At 44.5% G+C, this 18,110-nt stretch overlaps 3 protein-coding genes across 5 annotated transcripts; all 3 read left to right on the forward strand.

Moving 5' to 3' along the window:
• Nucleotides 1–1,830: 1,830 nt before the first annotated feature.
• Nucleotides 1,831–5,238, forward strand: tubb1 (tubulin, beta 1 class VI). Of its 3 annotated transcripts, none has more exons than XM_068742429.1 (4): nucleotides 1,831–1,887; nucleotides 2,806–2,918; nucleotides 3,016–3,131; nucleotides 3,711–5,238. In XM_068742429.1, the coding sequence occupies exons 1-4, from the start codon at nucleotides 1,831–1,833 to the stop codon at nucleotides 4,844–4,846; spliced, it is 1,422 nt and encodes a 473-aa protein (XP_068598530.1). In that variant the 3' UTR covers nucleotides 4,847–5,238. The 3 variants fall into 3 exon arrangements, with proteins under 3 accessions (XP_068598530.1, XP_068598531.1, XP_068598532.1); XM_068742430.1 differs by having other exon boundaries at nucleotides 2,806–2,914; nucleotides 3,021–3,131; XM_068742431.1 differs by lacking the exon at nucleotides 2,806–2,918 and having other exon boundaries at nucleotides 1,831–1,864; nucleotides 3,021–3,131.
• A 929-nt stretch (nucleotides 5,239–6,167) lies between these two features.
• On the forward strand, nucleotides 6,168–10,556 carry LOC137898347 (PRELI domain containing protein 3B-like). The gene is made up of 6 exons (XM_068742374.1): nucleotides 6,168–6,269; nucleotides 6,913–7,081; nucleotides 8,552–8,641; nucleotides 8,932–9,002; nucleotides 9,091–9,193; nucleotides 9,293–10,556. Exons 1-6 carry the CDS (start codon nucleotides 6,238–6,240, stop codon nucleotides 9,407–9,409), a joined length of 582 nt encoding a protein of 193 aa, XP_068598475.1. The 5' UTR covers nucleotides 6,168–6,237; the 3' UTR covers nucleotides 9,410–10,556.
• Nucleotides 10,557–15,312: 4,756 nt separating this feature from the next.
• aurka (aurora kinase A) lies at nucleotides 15,313–17,504 on the forward strand. The gene is made up of 8 exons (XM_068742559.1): nucleotides 15,313–15,357; nucleotides 15,584–15,896; nucleotides 15,985–16,027; nucleotides 16,127–16,318; nucleotides 16,427–16,565; nucleotides 16,656–16,804; nucleotides 16,964–17,138; nucleotides 17,322–17,504. The coding sequence occupies exons 1-8, from the start codon at nucleotides 15,313–15,315 to the stop codon at nucleotides 17,502–17,504; spliced, it is 1,239 nt and encodes a 412-aa protein (XP_068598660.1).
• Nucleotides 17,505–18,110: the final 606 nt, after the last annotated feature.

Genomic DNA, 18,110 nt, shown 5'->3' on the forward strand with positions numbered 1-18,110 from the left:
TTCTCTATCTCACCTCTTCATTCTATCTCTGTGTTGACAATTAGGATAAAAAAAAATCAATGTTTGACTAAACACCACACGGATGGACTCACATCTTTGGTGTGTTTTTTGCTGCGTTGTCATGGCAATCACTCCTTCCACATTTATAAGTGACAGGCCATGATTACACAGCACAACAGTGAAACCTTTGCTTGTTCAACACTGTGAACTTTGATTGGGATGTCCTTTAGTTAGACATTAAATTGACTTCTAAAAGATGATATTGGCACTTCATCTTATTTTTGAGATATTGTAGTGCAGGATCTCCAGCAGAAGAGGGAGACAAAGAGAGGCCAGAACGTTATTATCACACACTGGTCCTAGACCATCTAGTCCTTGTGTTTTTATAACTGCAAGATTTGGTATTGCGTTGCTGGACTGTTTTCTCCTGTGTCTGTCGCCTTGATTTCATGCAGCGTTTAGCTCCACACAACAGATCTGTTTTTGTTTTTAGTATTTGTTCTGTCTTTCCAAAAGTAAAATAGCTCCAGTTAAATCCCCACAAGATTTCTGCAGTTTGACCTCTGACCTTTCACTGTTATTCACCTCACGTCCTCCATAAATGTTATCACATAGCAGCTTAGCTGATGTCTTCTTAAGTTACCAAATAAATCTGAATCCATGTATGAACTCAAAGTGCTTCATGCTGCATTTTTGATAGCAATTCTCCAATCGATCAAGAACAGGCAACATTTAGAACTTCTTGTTTTTTGGAATATCTGAAATTCAAATTCTGTCAGACATGGAAACATGTTTTGTAGTTAAATGGCCATTGTGTGACCGGACGACTGAACTCCCCTCATCTCTCCCGCCACCCAAGGTGGCCAATACAATTGTGAGATGCCCTCTCCAATGCATAGCCTGTCCTTTACCCTTTAGGTAGCGTGGTGGGTGGTGCAGTGGGTTGCGCTGTTGCCTCGCAGCACGAAGGCCCTGGGTTCAAATCCATCCGGTACTGTTCGGTGTGGAGTTTGTTTGTTGTCTGCATGGATTCTCTCCAGCTTCATCCACCTACCAAAAAAGAAACACAGGTGATCTGGTGGCTATCTGATTGGTTGTTTTTTTGTGTGTGGCCTTTTGATAAAATGGTGAATTCGCAAGTGCATGTCCCGCCTCCCACCCAGTGTCAGCTGGGAGGAGCCTCAGCACCCCTCTACACCCCCCCACCCCCGGTCTACCCCTGGCATTCAACCCTTTATTAGGGTGTGTGTTATCAGACAGCGACCAGAGAAACCCGCTACTGGGCTGCATCTTCCTTCCTGTTCTTGCATGGTGGTGCAGCTCGCAGATCGGGTTTACCCATTTCAAGTCAATTTAACAACTTTGTTTTGCTGTGCATCATTGCACCAACTGACCAGCAGAGTTTTCACCTACTGATAAATGTTGAAAGTAATTTACGACGTATTCACATAGGGAGATTGCAACAATATTTATACAGTTTTGCCCAATAGAAAAACTACTTTAAACCTTTTCTATCATTAACCATATCAAATTTTTGCAATTAAGCTATTCTTTAAACACAGTCCAAACAAAAATATATGACAAGACATAAGGACTTCCACCATACTGGAAAATAGTCCCACCTAAATGATGTCAAATTTATTCAGACTTGTTTATTCATCATTCTTCTCAAAGTTCTCCTCGTGCAGGATCCGCCCTACATATCATTAACTGGAGTGACTTCCTGAAATCATTGATGACATCACATGAGCTGCTGTATAAAAGGGGTGGCCAGAAGACTGAGACCTACTGGAGACTCCCAGCTGCTCTGAGTACTGCAGCCTGATCATCATGCGTGAAATTGTACATCTGCAAATTGGGCAATGTGGCAACCAGATCGGCTCAAAGGTAATAAAATGAAATCCTCTTTCTGCGTTATAAGTATCATGGATGAGGCTTGAATTTGCTGATCATTTTTGAGGTATTTATATACAATATTCTGTGTCCACGGCCAAGATCTAAATCAGTGACGTCATGTTAAGGAAACGCATCTGTTGAAACTTCAGTCACTGTTTTTTCTGAAAATTTGCCAGTATTTCATTTGGATGGCACCAAATGAGAATATTTTTTTTACTTAAACATTTATAAACATTATTCAATATTTATATATTTTACTTTATTTAATTAACGATGCATACTTTCATATCTGCTGTTCTTCTGTGTTTCTCCAACAACGGTTGCAAGTGTCATGGGGGAGTTTCCTGTCAGGCGTTAAGGGAAAAGATAAGGGCCAAAAGCGAGGCGGACATGGGTGGGACATTTTATCATGGCTGACGCAAAAGAAAGAAAGAAAGAGAAGAAACTAAAAGATGATAGAGCTGGATAAAAAAGAAAAGAAAATGCCTCTATTAGTGGAGTGCAGCTTGAAGATATACAGTAGAGATTGTAGTAATGTCATAAGAACAAGATCCGGAGACGTCGCATGATTACTTTTCAGGTCATCTCATCAGGGAGAGAAGCATAATTTGGGCAGTATTGCTTTGACTGTAGAAATACATGCAAAAAAAAAAATACAAAAACTTCTGTCTGCCCAACTGCATAAAAAAACAACAACACTGATTTCCCCAGAGAAAGAAAACTTATGAAGCTCTGGAGGTAAAATGTATGAAACAGAGAATCCTTTGAAAATGTTGTCTGAATGTTAATATTCTGGGAATTTCTTTCATTTGTTAAATTGTTTAATAAAATAAAATAACACAAGTAGAACGTATCGTGCAGAGTCCTGCCACTATTCCTAAGAATAGCAGCATCTTTGTTTGTGTCTAGTTTTGGGAAGTGATCAGTGAAGAGCATGGGCTGAATGCAGCGGGCCTCTACGAGGGAGACAGTGACCTCCAGCTGGAGAGGGCTAATGTCTACTTCAATGAGGCATATGGTAATGATCCTGTCGTTCCTATTAGTAATATTTATCTTAAACTTGGACACAGCATGAGTTCACGGTGCATATTTCTGGCTATTCTGGGAATATGTCTTGTTTGCAGGTGGTAAATATGTCCCAAGGGCCCTCCTTGTCGACTTGGAGCCCGGTACGATGGACAGCATCAGAGGAAGCCGCATCGGAGCTCTTTTTAGGCCAGACAATTTCGTCCATGGTGAGACAAATGAACATCGCCTTGCTAGGGAATCCCTGTCAAGACTCTCCTGCTTTTTTTTTCTGGTTGTACATCATGTTTTGTAATAATGTAGAGTAGAAGATATCACTAATTCACAAGCACTCATGGTACTGCAGTATCTGTTTGGATACAAATGCCTCCTAAAAGCTGAAAAAATATTCCTGCCTGCATGGAAGTTATCAGCCACAGGTAGATTTGAGTGTTTGTAAAATAAAATAAATTAAAAATGAACCTTCTAGCAAGAAAGATTTCCCCGTGTTTCCCTGGATGATGACAGTGTTGTAACTCTATCCAGCTACAGGGAAAATGTTTGCAAAGTCTGTAAGAGTGGACCCCAATTTAAAAAAAGGGAATATGTAAAGTACATAATATTTAAAAATGAAACAAAAATATCACCTGAATCTGAGAGTATTAAAGTATTAAAGGAGACTGGAAATATATATGTGTGAGACCAGTGAGCTCAGAATCATAAAACAATGACTCCCTCTATAAAGAGGCCCAACTTTTCATTAATCAGAGATGTTATGTTTCATTCAAGTATTATCTTTGGCATCGCAGGAAACTCGGGAGCCGGGAATAACTGGGCGAAGGGCCACTACACGGAAGGAGCGGAGCTGGCGGAGCAGGTGCTTGACAGGGTGAGGAACGAGAGCGAGAGCTGCGACTGCCTGCAGGGCTTCCAGATGGTTCACTCCCTGGGGGGCGGCACCGGCTCTGGCATGGGAACGCTCCTCATCAACAAGATCCGGGAGGAGTATCCCGACCGCATCATGAACAGCTTCAGCATCATGCCCTCCCCTAAAGTCTCCGACACGGTGGTGGAGCCCTACAACGCCACCCTGTCGGTCCACCAACTCCTGGAGAACACGGACGAGACCTTCTGCATCGACAACGAAGCCCTCTATGACATATGTTTCCGCACGCTGAAACTGACCACGCCGACTTACGGCGACCTCAACCACTTGGTCTGCATGACCATGAGCGGCGTCACCACCTCGCTGAGGTTCCCCGGGCAGCTCAACGCGGACCTGAGGAAGCTGGCCGTCAACATGGTGCCCTTCCCTCGCCTCCACTTCTTCATGCCCGGTTTCGCCCCTCTGACAGCCCGGGGCAGCCAACAGTATCTCGCCCTCACGGTGCCTGAGCTTACCCAGCAGATGTTTGACGCTCGCAACATGATGACGGCGTGCGACCCCAGGCGGGGGCGCTACCTGACAGTCGCTGCCATGTTCCGCGGTCAGATGTCTACCAAGCAGGTTGACGAACAGATGCTGGCGATGCAGCAGAAGGACAGCAACCACTTTGTGGACTGGATCCCCCATAACGTCAAGGTTGCCGTATGTGACGTCCCACCCAAAGGCCTCAAAATGGCCTCCACCTTCATCGGCAATAACACGGCCATTCAAGAGGTGTTCCGCCGGGTGGGTGAGCAGTTCTCTCTGATGTTCAGGAGGAAGGCTTTCCTGCACTGGTATACAGGAGAAGGTATGGACGAACTGGAGTTCACTGAAGCCGAGAGCAACGTGAACGACCTGGTGTCAGAGTACCAACAGTACCAGGACGCAACCGCAGAGCTCGACTGGGAAGCTGAGGAGGAGGAGGAAGAGGAGGAGGCCCCCTCGTCAGCACCGACCGCAAAGATTCCGTCTCCGGTTGAAGTTAAACTGGAGAGCAAAGACACTGTAGATGAGTAGAAGACAGTGTTGTGTGCAAAAAAAAAAAGAAAAAAGAAAGTTGGTATGAAAAGGAACTCTTATAGTTACGTTTATGTCTGTGGTTGAGTTAGAAAGCTTTTAATTGAGATTTACAAATTCCAGCTTATTGTTTTATATTGCATTCTTCTAATGCTTTGTAAGCTTGCATTTGTTTTGAAATAGTTTCTCCATTTTATCTTTTGTAGAAAATATTTTTAAAATCATGGAAATTGTGCATGTAAATGTTGAAAATGTTATGTTTTACCAGCTCTATATAATCTGAGCCGTAAAAATTCAATTACCAGTATGCTAATTTTTTTTTAAATATATATATCTTTTTCAGAGCTGCGGTAAATGTTGCACTGAGTGTTATAACGGTAATTAAAAGCAGAAAAAGCAATCTTTTTTTATTTCATTATAAGACTGAAACGACTATTAATGCTACGCCAAAGCTAAAGCCAGCTGCAGTGATGGACGGCACTCTGACAGCACAGCGACAGCGATAACGCTCAGCTGTCACAGTTTCCTTCTGCTGTCGGGGACGTGGAGATTACGCTGAACTTGGCCAGAGTGTCTGTCATTTGAGATAAGCACACATGACGCTGCTCTACTGTCAGCAAGAGTAACAGATGAATGAGATCGTACGGCGTGTAACCTGCATTTGAATACTGAATACACAGACGCAGTGTTACCTCAAAGAGACCGTTAGAAGGTGGTGATGAGATCAACAAGCCATGTATGCATGTACAGCTTGTCAGATATGCTCTGGACAAGATGATCCTCAAAAATCCATCTTCCATGAAAACAGAATTAGAAGAAAACAAATATCTACTTACACGTTTCTTATTGAGGTTAATACAATTAAAGGTTTGTTAGAGATCTAAACTATAAATTGTGAGATATCGTTCTCCCCAAGAGAGACAATGAAAGGCCTGTATCAGACCCCTTATCACACTCATGTTTTGATTGCGCCCAGTTTAAACTCTCAACCAAATAATAAATCATTACTAAATGACCCCCCCAGTATTTCCTTAATGTTTCTGCTTTCCTGTGATTACACCTCGAGGTCGTTCAGATTCACAGAGTTAAGAAACGTCCTTCAAAAGCCCTTTGATCATAAATGGAGCCTGCAGCCCTGCTTTCTTCTCGAGTTAACTCAGAGAAAACATTTAGTATTTCACAAGCGTCAAGCTCAGCAGTCAGTCACGCGGCGCGGACGGAAGTGCGTCACCAAAGCTGCGCGCGCGGCTGTTCCGGCGCAGTGGGCGGAGCCTTGCCTTTGACCTCCAGCGTCAGCGTGGTTGGTGATTGAGTCAGTGAGATAGCGGTTACCGACCGGCTAATCCCCTCCTCCTCGACCGGCCGTCGTTACCGGCAATCTGACGGAAGCCATGAAGATCTGGACGTCAGAGCACGTATTCCAGTGAGTCGCCGTTTAGCTGCGGGAAGAGGCTTTTAAACGAGCATTCAGAGCTGATCGGAGGTTCACTCTATTGATCGGACAGTTAAGTGGCACCGGGCCGGCTTCTAATCTAATACGCTGCGCTACACACGCACGGTTCACGAACACGTTGCTCTCATAGAAGTTGCTAACCGTAAATGCGGCTCTTTAACCGAATACGGTAACCGTAGAAGCTAGCTAGCGATGCCTTCAATCGCTGCTGTTATTTTATAGTGATTGTTGCCACAGCGCAGGAAATCACCCCCCAATCAGAAAAAAAAACAAAAACGCACGCAGATTTGTTTTTAGAATGAACCCCGAAATTAAAGTGAACGCACGACTGTGATTGTGTTTGGAGAACAATGCCGCGTCATCAGCCCACGGGACCAGCCCCCTCGCCACGCGCGCCACCTTTCACCTACATCCCCCCCCCCCTCGTCACTGAACTATGCTGCGCGTTCACGTTTCCATGGCAACAGCCATCCACCGCTACGTAAATTCACCACTGCAGGCAGACCGACTTGCGTTTCTTTTTTACGTCCCGGTGTGCGTAAACATTATTATTATTATATAAGTTATTTTTTATAATCTAAGCCTTCTGCTGTGTGTGTGTTTCCTGCAACAGCCATCCGTGGCAGACTGTGACCAAAGCCGCTATGCAGAAGTATCCCAACCCCATGAACCCCAGTGTGATCGGCGTGGACGTCCTGAGCAGAGACGTGGACACGCGGGGCCGGCTCCACAGCAAAAGGCTGCTCAGCACAGAGTGGGGTCTCCCGTCCATAGTCAGATCTGTGAGTGCTCCGTGCCCAGAAGATGCTCCGAGAGCTTCAAGCCGGACCGCTTCGGCCGCTCGGTGTGACGAAACTCATGACCAGATGCAAAGTTTGCAATTTCGGTCAATTTTTTTTTTTTTTTGTGGTTTCATTCCAGCATGAGGCATGCTGTAAAACAGGGGGGGTCAAACTCATTTTCTCCGAGGGCCACATCAGCATTACGGTTGCCCTCAAAGGGCCAGTTGTAAATGTAACTAAATGTAATGTAATGTAAATCAAATGTAACTACTCCTTAACATGCTGCTAAATAACTGTATGTACTACTACATACTTAATTAAATTATAAATATTACATATGCAATTGCATAGTTCTAAAAATATATCGATACCTTACTGCTGTAGAAAGGTTATGTAATCGCCGGAAAATATTTAATTTTAACATTAAAACCATTTACAGATTAGAAATCAGTTACAAATAATACAAGATTCAAATGTCTGCACAAAGCTCCTGCGGGCCACAAAAAAATGACGTGGCGGGCCACATTGGCCCCCGGGCCTTGAGTTTGACGCATATGCTGTAAAATATGTCTTTAGAAAATGTGCTTTCAAAGCAGCCCGTAGTCATGAAGTCACTCAACAGATGCATCAGGGGTCTCCACCGCTGCACGTGACCTTAATCCCTGTTTCGGTCCAGACGTAGCAGCAGCAGCAGAGGTGATCGTTTCATGGTTCCAGTCAAGGTTGGAATGTAACCTACGACAGCCTGTGATGCAACCGTCTCTCTGCTGTAACATCAGAGCTCACGAGAACACGCAGTGGCGACGGAGGCCGACTCTGGATTTGTGCAACATGTGGCATGAACCTTTGACTGCCTGTACGATGACGCGGCTGGAGGGAGATGATGCCCTGGCTTTCAGGCATGGGGTCGTAGACTGTTTAAACGTTGCCCTATCAGCTGCTCTTCAGATGTGGTTGTCGTCGGTGGAATATCTATAAATAGCCCATTAGCCCAGGGCAGGTTTCATTTTATTCCTGTAAACTGGATGCAGCATAAAGAAATCTTTATTTTGGTTTACCGCTGTCCTTTTTATTTAACCTTTGCATCTTAAAATTAATATTTATATCATCATCATTCATTGAAAGGGAGATTTCACGGCCTCATGGGACATATATTTGTTATATGCCAAGAAAACCAATGTAATAACACTTGTAATCCTCATAAATAACAGAAAGGCTCCGTATTGAACTCGCTACACTTAATTGAAACCTTTTCGGCCCTAGAATCTCAAAAGATAAATGTTTCCACTTAATGAATTGGTGAAGTAATGATTTTGGTTGAAATTGTTATTTACTGTAAATTAAACTGTAAATATGCTAGGGTGGCCAAAGAGGCAACGATTACTTGGTTAAAAAAGTTAATCAATCAAAATATAATGGCACCGTTTAAAATCCGATTCATTTTGCCATGAATTCTGTCTTTGTGTCCAGATCATCGGTAACTCTAGAACGTACACGTACATTCAGGAACACTCCGTCGTGGATCCCGTGGACCAGACCTTTGAGCTACAGTCGTCTAATGTGAGTGCTTCACCGGACCCTGTGGACACACACTGTGCTTTGGGTGTATCAACCTACAACAACCCTGTCCTGTCCTGCTTTTCATGACCTCCGTTTGTCTTTGTTGTGCTTTTAAACCTTTTTATTTAGTTAGTTTTTTTTTAAACTGTGGAATGAAGTCTTGCGCGTTCTACAGGTTGCTCACATTTCAGCATTGAACCTTGAATAATGTTGCTTTCGCATGTTGTCACTGGGCCGTTTATGTCTTAGCATCACTTCTTAGAGTGTCTCTTTTCGTGCTTCCTCTACAGATCACTTTCACAAACTTGGTGTCTGTGGATGAAAAGTTAACATACAAGCCACACCCTGAGGATAAAGAAAAGTAAATGCAGTTCATTCATTTGATTAAGTCTGGAGAATTCAGACACTTTGAAGTATGACTTGAATCCATGGACTGTTTTCCACTCTAGAACAATCCTGACACAGGAGGCTATCATCTCTGTGAAAGGCGTCAGCCTCAGCAGCTACTTGGAGGGAGTCATGGCCAGGTCCATCTCCACTAATGCTGGAAAGGTAAGAGCTCTGTCTGATGCATTTAAACGGGCCCTGAAATATTGGAACAAAATGTAATTGTCTCTACTGAACCTACGCTTCCTGTTCGGTCTGGCTCAGGGGCGTGAAGCCATGGAGTGGGTCATCAGGCAGCTGAATGCAGAAATTGAGGAGCTGGCGGCCACGGCACGCGGGACCTTACTCGCCCCGATGGCTGCGGCGGTCACCGAGGAATAACATCTGCCTTTGAGCTGCAGCAGAGTCCGAGAGAAGACGCACAGCAGCGCTACAGTCCTCCAGTTATGATGCCCTGGTGCTGTTTTGGTGCTGTTTTTTTTTTTTTGCACTTTTTTTATTCACAGACAGCAGAAACGCAAAGTGATTTTCTTGAATGTTTCCCCGTAACCCCCCCGCCTGACAGGATGCGGGTGGGGGAAGAAGTGGGAATCGCATTTGGACACTACAGTTATCTGTGTGTTTGGGACCATGTAGCGTTGACAAGAAGTGTCAGGAGCACTTGATGAACTGAAACTGAAAGTCTGTTTTATCCGGGCCATTCAAAACTATTTTTTTACCAGCTTCTTCTCTCTGGTAAAATACCTCAAATTACCAGCGAGCCTCATCTAGCGCGTGTTTACAGCAACGCAGCTATGCTACACGCTCACAAGTTGAAATGTTCAGACATGGTAGTGCCAAAAAGGCAGAAATGAATTGTTGTTTGGTAATGCATGAAAAGGTTACGTGGAAGTGGTTTGGGCTGGTTAGATTAACCCTATTATAGGCAGTAGCTCGTTATTCAGTGTTTGTTCATCTGGGTTATTTGTGCAGCAGAGCCATTCTCAACAAAGCTTTTTTTTTTATGGGACCTCAGTAATAACGAGACTCTCCGTTCCAGGCAGTTTGAGTATGCCTGAATATAAGCTGTGTTTCATTATGGTGTTGCCATGAAGGGATCAAGGTCATTGCCATATTTATATTTTGTAGAAAATGTTCTCAAATGTTTTGTTCACATAAGTTAATCAGTCTGATGTGCACTGACTCGACAGTTAAAACGTTTAGTCGCATACTGAACTCCAGGAGTTTAATCGACAGTCACAAAACGAGCGTTCCTCGGTTATTGCAGGCCTCTCGGCATGTCCTCGCAGTGTCTTAGAAGACAAGCTACTACACATGCTGAGGGTTCATTGTTAAGATCTTTAGCACGGTTCCTCTTTGCATTTCAGAAGGTCCTTCATTTAACTGACTGAAGTCCACTGGTAGCTACGGTTGTTGTTTTTGAAGTAGTAAATTGTTATATCATATTCTACATTATGCATTTGTTTTTTGCCTCTGGGAAACGTGTTTGCAACCTCAGAATGTGATAATAAAAACAAAATAATTTAAAGCTGTTGATGTAATTTTTTTGCTGTTCATACCTCAGATGAAATACCATCGAGTTAATTTGGTATTTAGGCCCGAGCGCCTATCCTAGGCGTAAGGGGCTTTTGCAACGCAGAAGACGACCCACAAACACGAGTTGACCATCGGGCGACCAACACACTCAGGCCCACACACACACACACCCCGACACCAAACAACACACACACATACAACCCACAGACGCGTAGCCCTCGTCAAGACCATTCCAAAAAATTATTTTGTGTAGTAATCGGAATCGCGTACTCAGAAAAAAAGCTATATTGTTTTTGAGTTTTTGCTGCACTTTCTGTTAATAATGAATCTCCCCCCCCCCCCCCCATCGATGGGGCACTGAAGATACTAAAGTCAGATATCTTAGCTCAACCATACTCCCACTTGTAACAGTTGCTATTACTTTGTAAAATTAATTTTGTCACACACCCCGGTGTGTTTGTATCAGCTGACAACACTATCACTGGGGTGACAGTGGCGCAGTGGTTGAGAGGGTTGTCCTACGACCGAGAGGTTGGCGGTTCGATCCCCGGCTCAGGCGCATGTGTACACTGTTGTTGTGTCCTTAGGCAAGACACTTCACCCGCATTGCCTGGGCGCATGCGCACGCTGCGACCAGCAGCAGTTTGAACTGCTGTAAACCAAATTGCCCTCCAAGGGACAGATTAATAAAGTATTATTATATCAAAATATCAAGATGTCTTGTGAATCATTTCACACACAGATTTCAAAGATTTACCTTTCCACATCTGGTTTGGCTATTTAGAATACATTATAGAAGTGAGTTCTTTTGAACTGTTATTGCCTTTGAACGTACCTCATTAATAATATCAGCTTACATGATGATATGATTGAATTAGAGGACAAAGTTGAATATTTTTGCTGTGAATTTCCAGGTCTTTCACTCCCAAAGATTTTACAGACTGTGCAGAAGTGAGCTGCTCAAAAATATGTTGGCCAACACTGCCACCTAGCTCCAGATAGGAGAACAGCTGCAATACAGAGAAAATACCTGTAACGGTCTCATCAGGCCGCAAGGCTGAGAGTCCTGGGAAATATTACTTTTGTAGAATATATGTCAATATATGAATGAGAAAGAAATACTGAAACATATTTCATCAGTATTTGTATTGAACTAGTCATTAATGGAGAAAATCAGAACAACTCTAATGAGGTAAATTACAACTTTCAACTGCTTTGAAGTTTCAGTTCCTTAAAGACTATTCTACATCTAGTTTCAAAACTTTGTGTCTACTGACGGGGAAAAAATATTTTTAACCTGTATGTAAGTTGCATTGTAGCCATCAGCTACCTTCTTAAGGAAAGGAGAAAATAGAGTAAATTATCAATATTTTTTATTAGATTTTATTAGATTCAGCCACCAGGGAGGAACCCGGGGGTTCAGGGTTCCTCCCTGGTGACTAGGGGGAGTCTGCTGAAGTGGCTGGGGCAGACTCCCCCTTTTCTTTTTCTTCTGCTGGGGCAGAGACTCCTGGCGTGACAAGCCAAATGAAGATGACTGGCCTGGAGACTCATATGCTTGCCACCCATCCCCCGTACGGATTATTGCAAATGATGACAGACTGAAACAGGGAAGTCATCACCATTTATAGAAACTCCATGGAAGTGATTTATGCCTCTCGTCCGAGTTGGTCACAATTCAGTCACTGATTTGCTGATTTCTTCTTTCGGCTTTGGAGCAGTCGAGCCCACCAGCGCTTTGTCTTTTTCTTTTTCTTCTGTGACTGGATGTCATCCTGTTTCAGGAACTCCTCATTTCTTTGCGCCTCCTCGCACATTTGAGCTAGCTCCTCCTCATTTCTTTGCACCTTCTCGCGCATTTGAGCTAGTTCCTCCTGCTTGGTGAGCATCTCTTTGTAATGATCCTCCTCCTTGTTGGCGAGGATCTCTTTGAAATGCTCCTCCTTGTTGGCGAGGATCTCTTTGAAATCCTCCTCCTTGTTGGCGAGGATCTCTTTGAAATCCTCCTCCTTGTTGGCGAGGATATCTTTGAAATCCTCCTCCTTGTTGGCGAGGATCTCTTTGAAATGCTCCTCCTTGTTGGCGAGGATCTCTTTGAAATCCTCCTCCTTGTTGGCGAGGATCTCTTTGAAATGCTCCTCCTTGTTGGCGAGGATCTCTTTGGAATGCTCCTCCTTGTTGGCGAGGATCTCTTTGAAATGCTCCTCCTTGTTGGCGAGGAGCTCTTTGAAATGCTCCTCCTGCTTGGCGAGCTGCTCCCTGCTGACCTTCTCCGCCTGCTCTGAAGCCTCCAGCAGCTGCCTGTGCTTAATCTGCAGCTTATCCATGGCCAGCATGAGTTTCTCGTATTTGTTTTTGATGTCACTGGGCTTGTTTTCAATCGTGGCCTTTGACTTCTTTTCTACCTTCTCTGATAGTGAAGGAAGAGTTTTGGTCCTCCAATTCTTAACTTCTGGCTTGTGGGGCCCTTGGGTGCCTTTGTTGAAGAGAGGGGATCTCTTCTCTTTCTTTTCTGCTTGTTTGCAGATCGGTTCAATAGTTTTAGGACAGATACGCTTTTTAAGGTCCAATGTATCTTCCAGAATGAACCGGATTCTGTTTGAGGTTTTCCTCTCTGTGATGATATTGTTGATCGAGTCGAAGTACTGATCAATTTGCAGTTTGTCACTGTCAACGTGCAGGGTTTCTGCAGTCACTGAGAGCAGCTTGCAGAGACACTCTAAAGACACCTCATCACGATTATTGAGTAGTTCACAAGCACATTTGTGAATGACTTTGGCTGCCAATATTCGTACATTGAAGAGTTCACCAATAAAACATATGTTTCCCAGTGATCGTTGGCGGGCCTTGTATCTGGCGTCCTCCAGCTCGGCCTTAAGGTGAGCACGCTCTTGTTCAGTTTTGGCAGCCTCTAACTCTTTTTTCTTTTCAAAAAAATCTTCTTCATGTAGAATATTTTCATACTCTTTCTGGCATTGATCGATCAGAAGAGGGCAGAACTCTACAACAATTCCAGGCTTGTCTGGGTTGGACACTTTCAAATCCATAAGGGAGTGGCACATGCTGGCATAGAGCCCAGAGTACTTGGGCTCTAAGATGGCCTTCTCAAACATCAAATCAACCAGTCCCTGAAGCCTCTCCTCTGTGTCTATTGTCAGCTCTTTCACCTGCCTCACCAGTTCCTGTAATTTCTTAGGTGTAATCATGTTGAGGATATAACGGAGACGCTTGAGCAGCTTTTCGGACTTGACTTGCTCAGTCTCCTCTTCAGGGCGCAGAGCGGATGCTTTCACAGAGCTTTCCCAAGCATTCTTAGCCTTGTGGAGCACCACATCGGTGCATATTTCTATCCGCCTGCGTGGCTTAAACGTTGATCTATTCATGTTCCTGTTTACTCGTTGACCTTTGCATTCCAAAGTAGACTTTTTAAAATCTGTCATTGTAATTTGTAGCAATTGACAATTCAATCAAACCTTACTACTTATATAACCTTGACCCTTTGATGTCCATCTGCTTTGATTTTTGGTTGCCAGATATGCTCTGCCCTTTGATCTGCTTTGAATGCTGGTTTGCGGTGTCCCTACTCTAAGCCGTACACCATGGCTGGCTGACCACTGTCTTGCAGGCAGATTTTATTTTTCTTAGTGTGCGTTTTGCCTATAGGTTTTAAGTGTTTGCTGTGCTTTTTAATTTGAAGTGTTAGCTGCACAGCTGTAATTCAATGTTGGTTTTCTTTAAAAACAAAACAAAAAAAAAACGTGCTGCTTTGTCATTTACAGACAAAAATAAACCATGAAATAAAAATCTTTAGGATTATATTCTGTAGATTTTAACGTCAATCCTGTCATTTCCTCATTAATTCTGTCCCATTTTGCACATAAATAAAATGAATAAGATGTGAAAGGTGCGACCATAAAGAAACGAGCCCTCTGCTGCCCTGTGTTGCGCTGGACAATTTCCTCTGACGTCACACTACACGTCATATTTCACCACAGCCAATCATGTACGAGCTGAAGACATATTGGCCAATCGAAGCTTGCAGTGTTTTTAAAGGTTTTGAACGGAGGGACGTTTGAAATCGAGCAGGCACCGCATAAGAGGAAGGGTAATCGAGGCCGGATTCGCGAAAGATAACTATTTAGTTTATATTCACGCACATGTGAATATTTATGCAACAACGCGTTTGTTTTTGAAAGTAGTTTTATCGTTGCTCCGGTGGATATTTATGAAACTACGTTCTAGTCAACTGGCCGACGCATGCTAGCAACTAGCTTGGTAGCTAGGCTATCTGCGAGCTAATCTGGGTTTGGAGTCTGGATAAAGAATCGGTCAGGTTGCCCCCCGGTCACTGCGCAATAATATATTTAGGTAAGGCAGCTTACGTTATTCTTTTTACCTTTAAGTTACCGAGTTTAACTTTATCAGAAGCTAACGCTAGCTCTGACACGCACCTTACCTTCTGACGTTGCAACGTCACAATGGCGATTTCGAACGTCGAAATCGACTCAAAATGTCAGTCGGTGATGCTTTTTAGGTTGTTCATCCAGGAATTCTGTTAAGAAGATTCGACGCATCATCGGACAGTTTGCTCTAATGTAGTTTTATTATAATTATTATTCTCTTCGTTTTAACGTGAACCTGGAGTTCTATTATAGCTTGTTTTTTAAATGTTCCATCACTGTATAGGATTATTGATTAAACATTAATGACACCACCTTGTCTTCACTGGTTTCTAGAACATTGCTGCCATGCACAAGATAAAGGAAATGAAACTCCAGCTGCCTGAAGTGAAGGTAAAACATAAAATACCTGCTGTTGGTGTGTCTTTATCATTGATTACCTTTATCATTGTCTGGTCATTGTTCAGCTGCAGCTTTTATTTAAACTTGCTAACCACACGGCTATGAGGAGGCAGAACGTTTCAGAGTACTTATTGGGCTAACGCTAACCCAAATCAAAGCTCCGTAGATGGATCATTCTATCTTTCTCTCAGAATTAATACTTCCCGCTTCCCTGCAGCCGAATGGTGTCGGGCCAAAGCGAGTTCCCGTGTTACAGCAGTCTCAAACGGCGGCGGCGGCGGCACCCGCTCCCCACCACGGCGTCCTCGGCGTTTCAAACGGACCTCAGCGTGTTCAACGGCCCGTCAGCCATCACAAACCAGCACCTCATGTCTCTGCTGATCAGAATGTGAACCCAAAGGCTCAAAAAAGAAATCCTGCGCCACAGCCCAAACACACTTCCCAACAAAGCCAGCCCAAAGTGAATGTCGCCAAGGCGACCGCGGAGCTGACCAGGTTGCCGTCGGAGACCGCAAAGGAGAAGACTCAGAGTAGGCCTTGCGTTAAGTCGGTTAAGCTACTGGTTTCAAGTTATTGTTTAGATTCTAAAATCTATGTTGTAAATCTTTTTTTTTCCAGACGTGCCTTCAAAGAATGATTCGGAGGCGACCTCCGGATCGAGGTATGCCCGAGTCGGCGTTCTGATTGTCGTGTCATCTTTGGTAAGGTGGCGGCGTTCTGAGACTTGTTCTGTTCACTTTCCCACTTTTTTCTCGCACAGCAAGCCGTGGAGCCTGGAGAACTTCGACATCGGCCGTCCCTTAGGGAAGGGTAAATTTGGCAACGTGTACCTGGCCAGAGAGAGACAGAGCAAGTTCATCTTGGCCCTTAAGGTGCTCTTCAAGAAACAGCTGGAGAAGGCCGGCGTGGAGCACCAGCTGAGGAGGGAAGTCGAGATCCAGTCCCACCTCAGGTGATGCCGCTCAAGTAACGCGATGCAATTATGAATCCTGGCCGACTCAAAATGGAGCAGAAACTCCAATTCAGCCTGTCTGTGAATCGCCGCACCCATGTCCTCCAGGCACCCCAATATCCTGCGTCTCTATGGTTACTTCCATGACTCTTCCCGCGTGTACCTCATCCTGGAGTTCGCACCCAAAGGCGAACTTTACGGCGAGCTGCAGCGCTGCGGCCATTTCCCAGAGGACAGAAGCGCCACGGTAAAAATCATCGTTATTTGGGCTCAACCTTCACTATGAGGCGCGCGCTTTCGTCCGCGTGACGCGTGTTCTATTCGCTCTGTGTTTTAGTATATCATGGAGCTGGCAGACGCCCTCAACTACTGCCATGCTAAGAAGGTGATCCACAGGGACATCAAGCCAGAGAACCTGTTGCTGGGGAGCAATGGAGAGCTCAAGATTGCAGATTTTGGTTGGTCTGTTCACACGCCGTCCTCCAGGTACGCTCGTGCTCCCCCCCCCCCCCCCCCCCACAAACCGCTCCTTTTTGTTCTGCTTTTAACGGAGTTGTACAAGGAGAGCCTTTTAGTTCTCCTCCAGTCTTGTGAAGTTACGGGAGAAACCGTGTTTTGGTGCACCGTCTCTCTTTCCTTGTCTAGGAGGTCCACGCTGTGTGGAACGCTGGACTACCTGCCTCCAGAGATGATTGAGGGGAAAACCCACGATGAAAAGGTGGACCTGTGGAGTCTGGGGGTCCTTTGCTACGAGTTCCTGGTTGGAAAACCCCCCTTTGAGGCAAAGACCCACGAGGACACCTACCGAAGGATATCAAGGGTAAGCGGGAAGACGAGAAACCCTACACTCGACATAAAGTAGACAAACGCCCGATCGGGTTGACTGGAAACATTTAAAATAAATGTGTTTATACTTTATAGGATGAACAAAAAGATTTGATCGTTGCTACAGCCCGTGTACTTTATGCTTTTTAAATGTCTCCGTTTGTCCTGGTCGTTCCAGGTCGAGTATACTTATCCTGCCCAAGCCAACATCAGTGCCGGAGCCAAACATCTGGTTGCTATGCTGCTGAAGCACAACCCTCTGCACAGACTACCTATCCAGGGAGTTCTCTGCCACCCCTGGGTGGTGGAACATTCCACCAAGAAGCCCACAACCCTGGCCAATGAAGAGCTCAAACAGTGAGGCTGTGGGTCGTCCTTCACCTGACCTCTGACCTCCGTGTATGCGATGGTGCGACGGCGAGGCACACGAACACCGTGGTGCGGCTGCTTGTTCCTCCATCGGCTTCCAGGTCACTTCATCGGCATCGAGCCTGACCTTTCACCTGCTCCCCTCTGTTCGTGGTCTTCATACTGTACATATTTCACTGTTTCCGTGTAATTATGAACATTTTATTGGGCTTTCTAAATGTACTTGAAATAAAAAGTGAGTTGTTTTAATGGAATATGCCACTTTAAGGAGTGTCTCTCAGACATATGTGTGTATCTTGTATGTATTAAGTTCAGTTAATTGATAGTTAAAGTATTTTGCGGGGAGTCTTTGGTTGCTATGATACTGACTGACTTGTCGGTCAAACCCCACGTTGTTCGCTCGAGCTCCAGCAGATGGCGCCAGCCCGTCACCCTGGTGGGTTATTCACAGCCTTAATTCACTTTACTTTTAACAGACTTGTTAAGCAGAGAGCCATTTTGTTGCAATTAAATGTTCGTGTGTAATAAAGTGAAGTAAATTGGACTGAAACTTATCTTTTTAAATATTAGAGTGGATTTTGTCTATTCGTGTGCAGCC

Source organism: Brachionichthys hirsutus, chromosome 8 (genome assembly GCF_040956055.1).
Source record: "Brachionichthys hirsutus isolate HB-005 chromosome 8, CSIRO-AGI_Bhir_v1, whole genome shotgun sequence".
Lineage (NCBI taxonomy): Eukaryota > Metazoa > Chordata > Actinopteri > Lophiiformes > Brachionichthyidae > Brachionichthys > Brachionichthys hirsutus.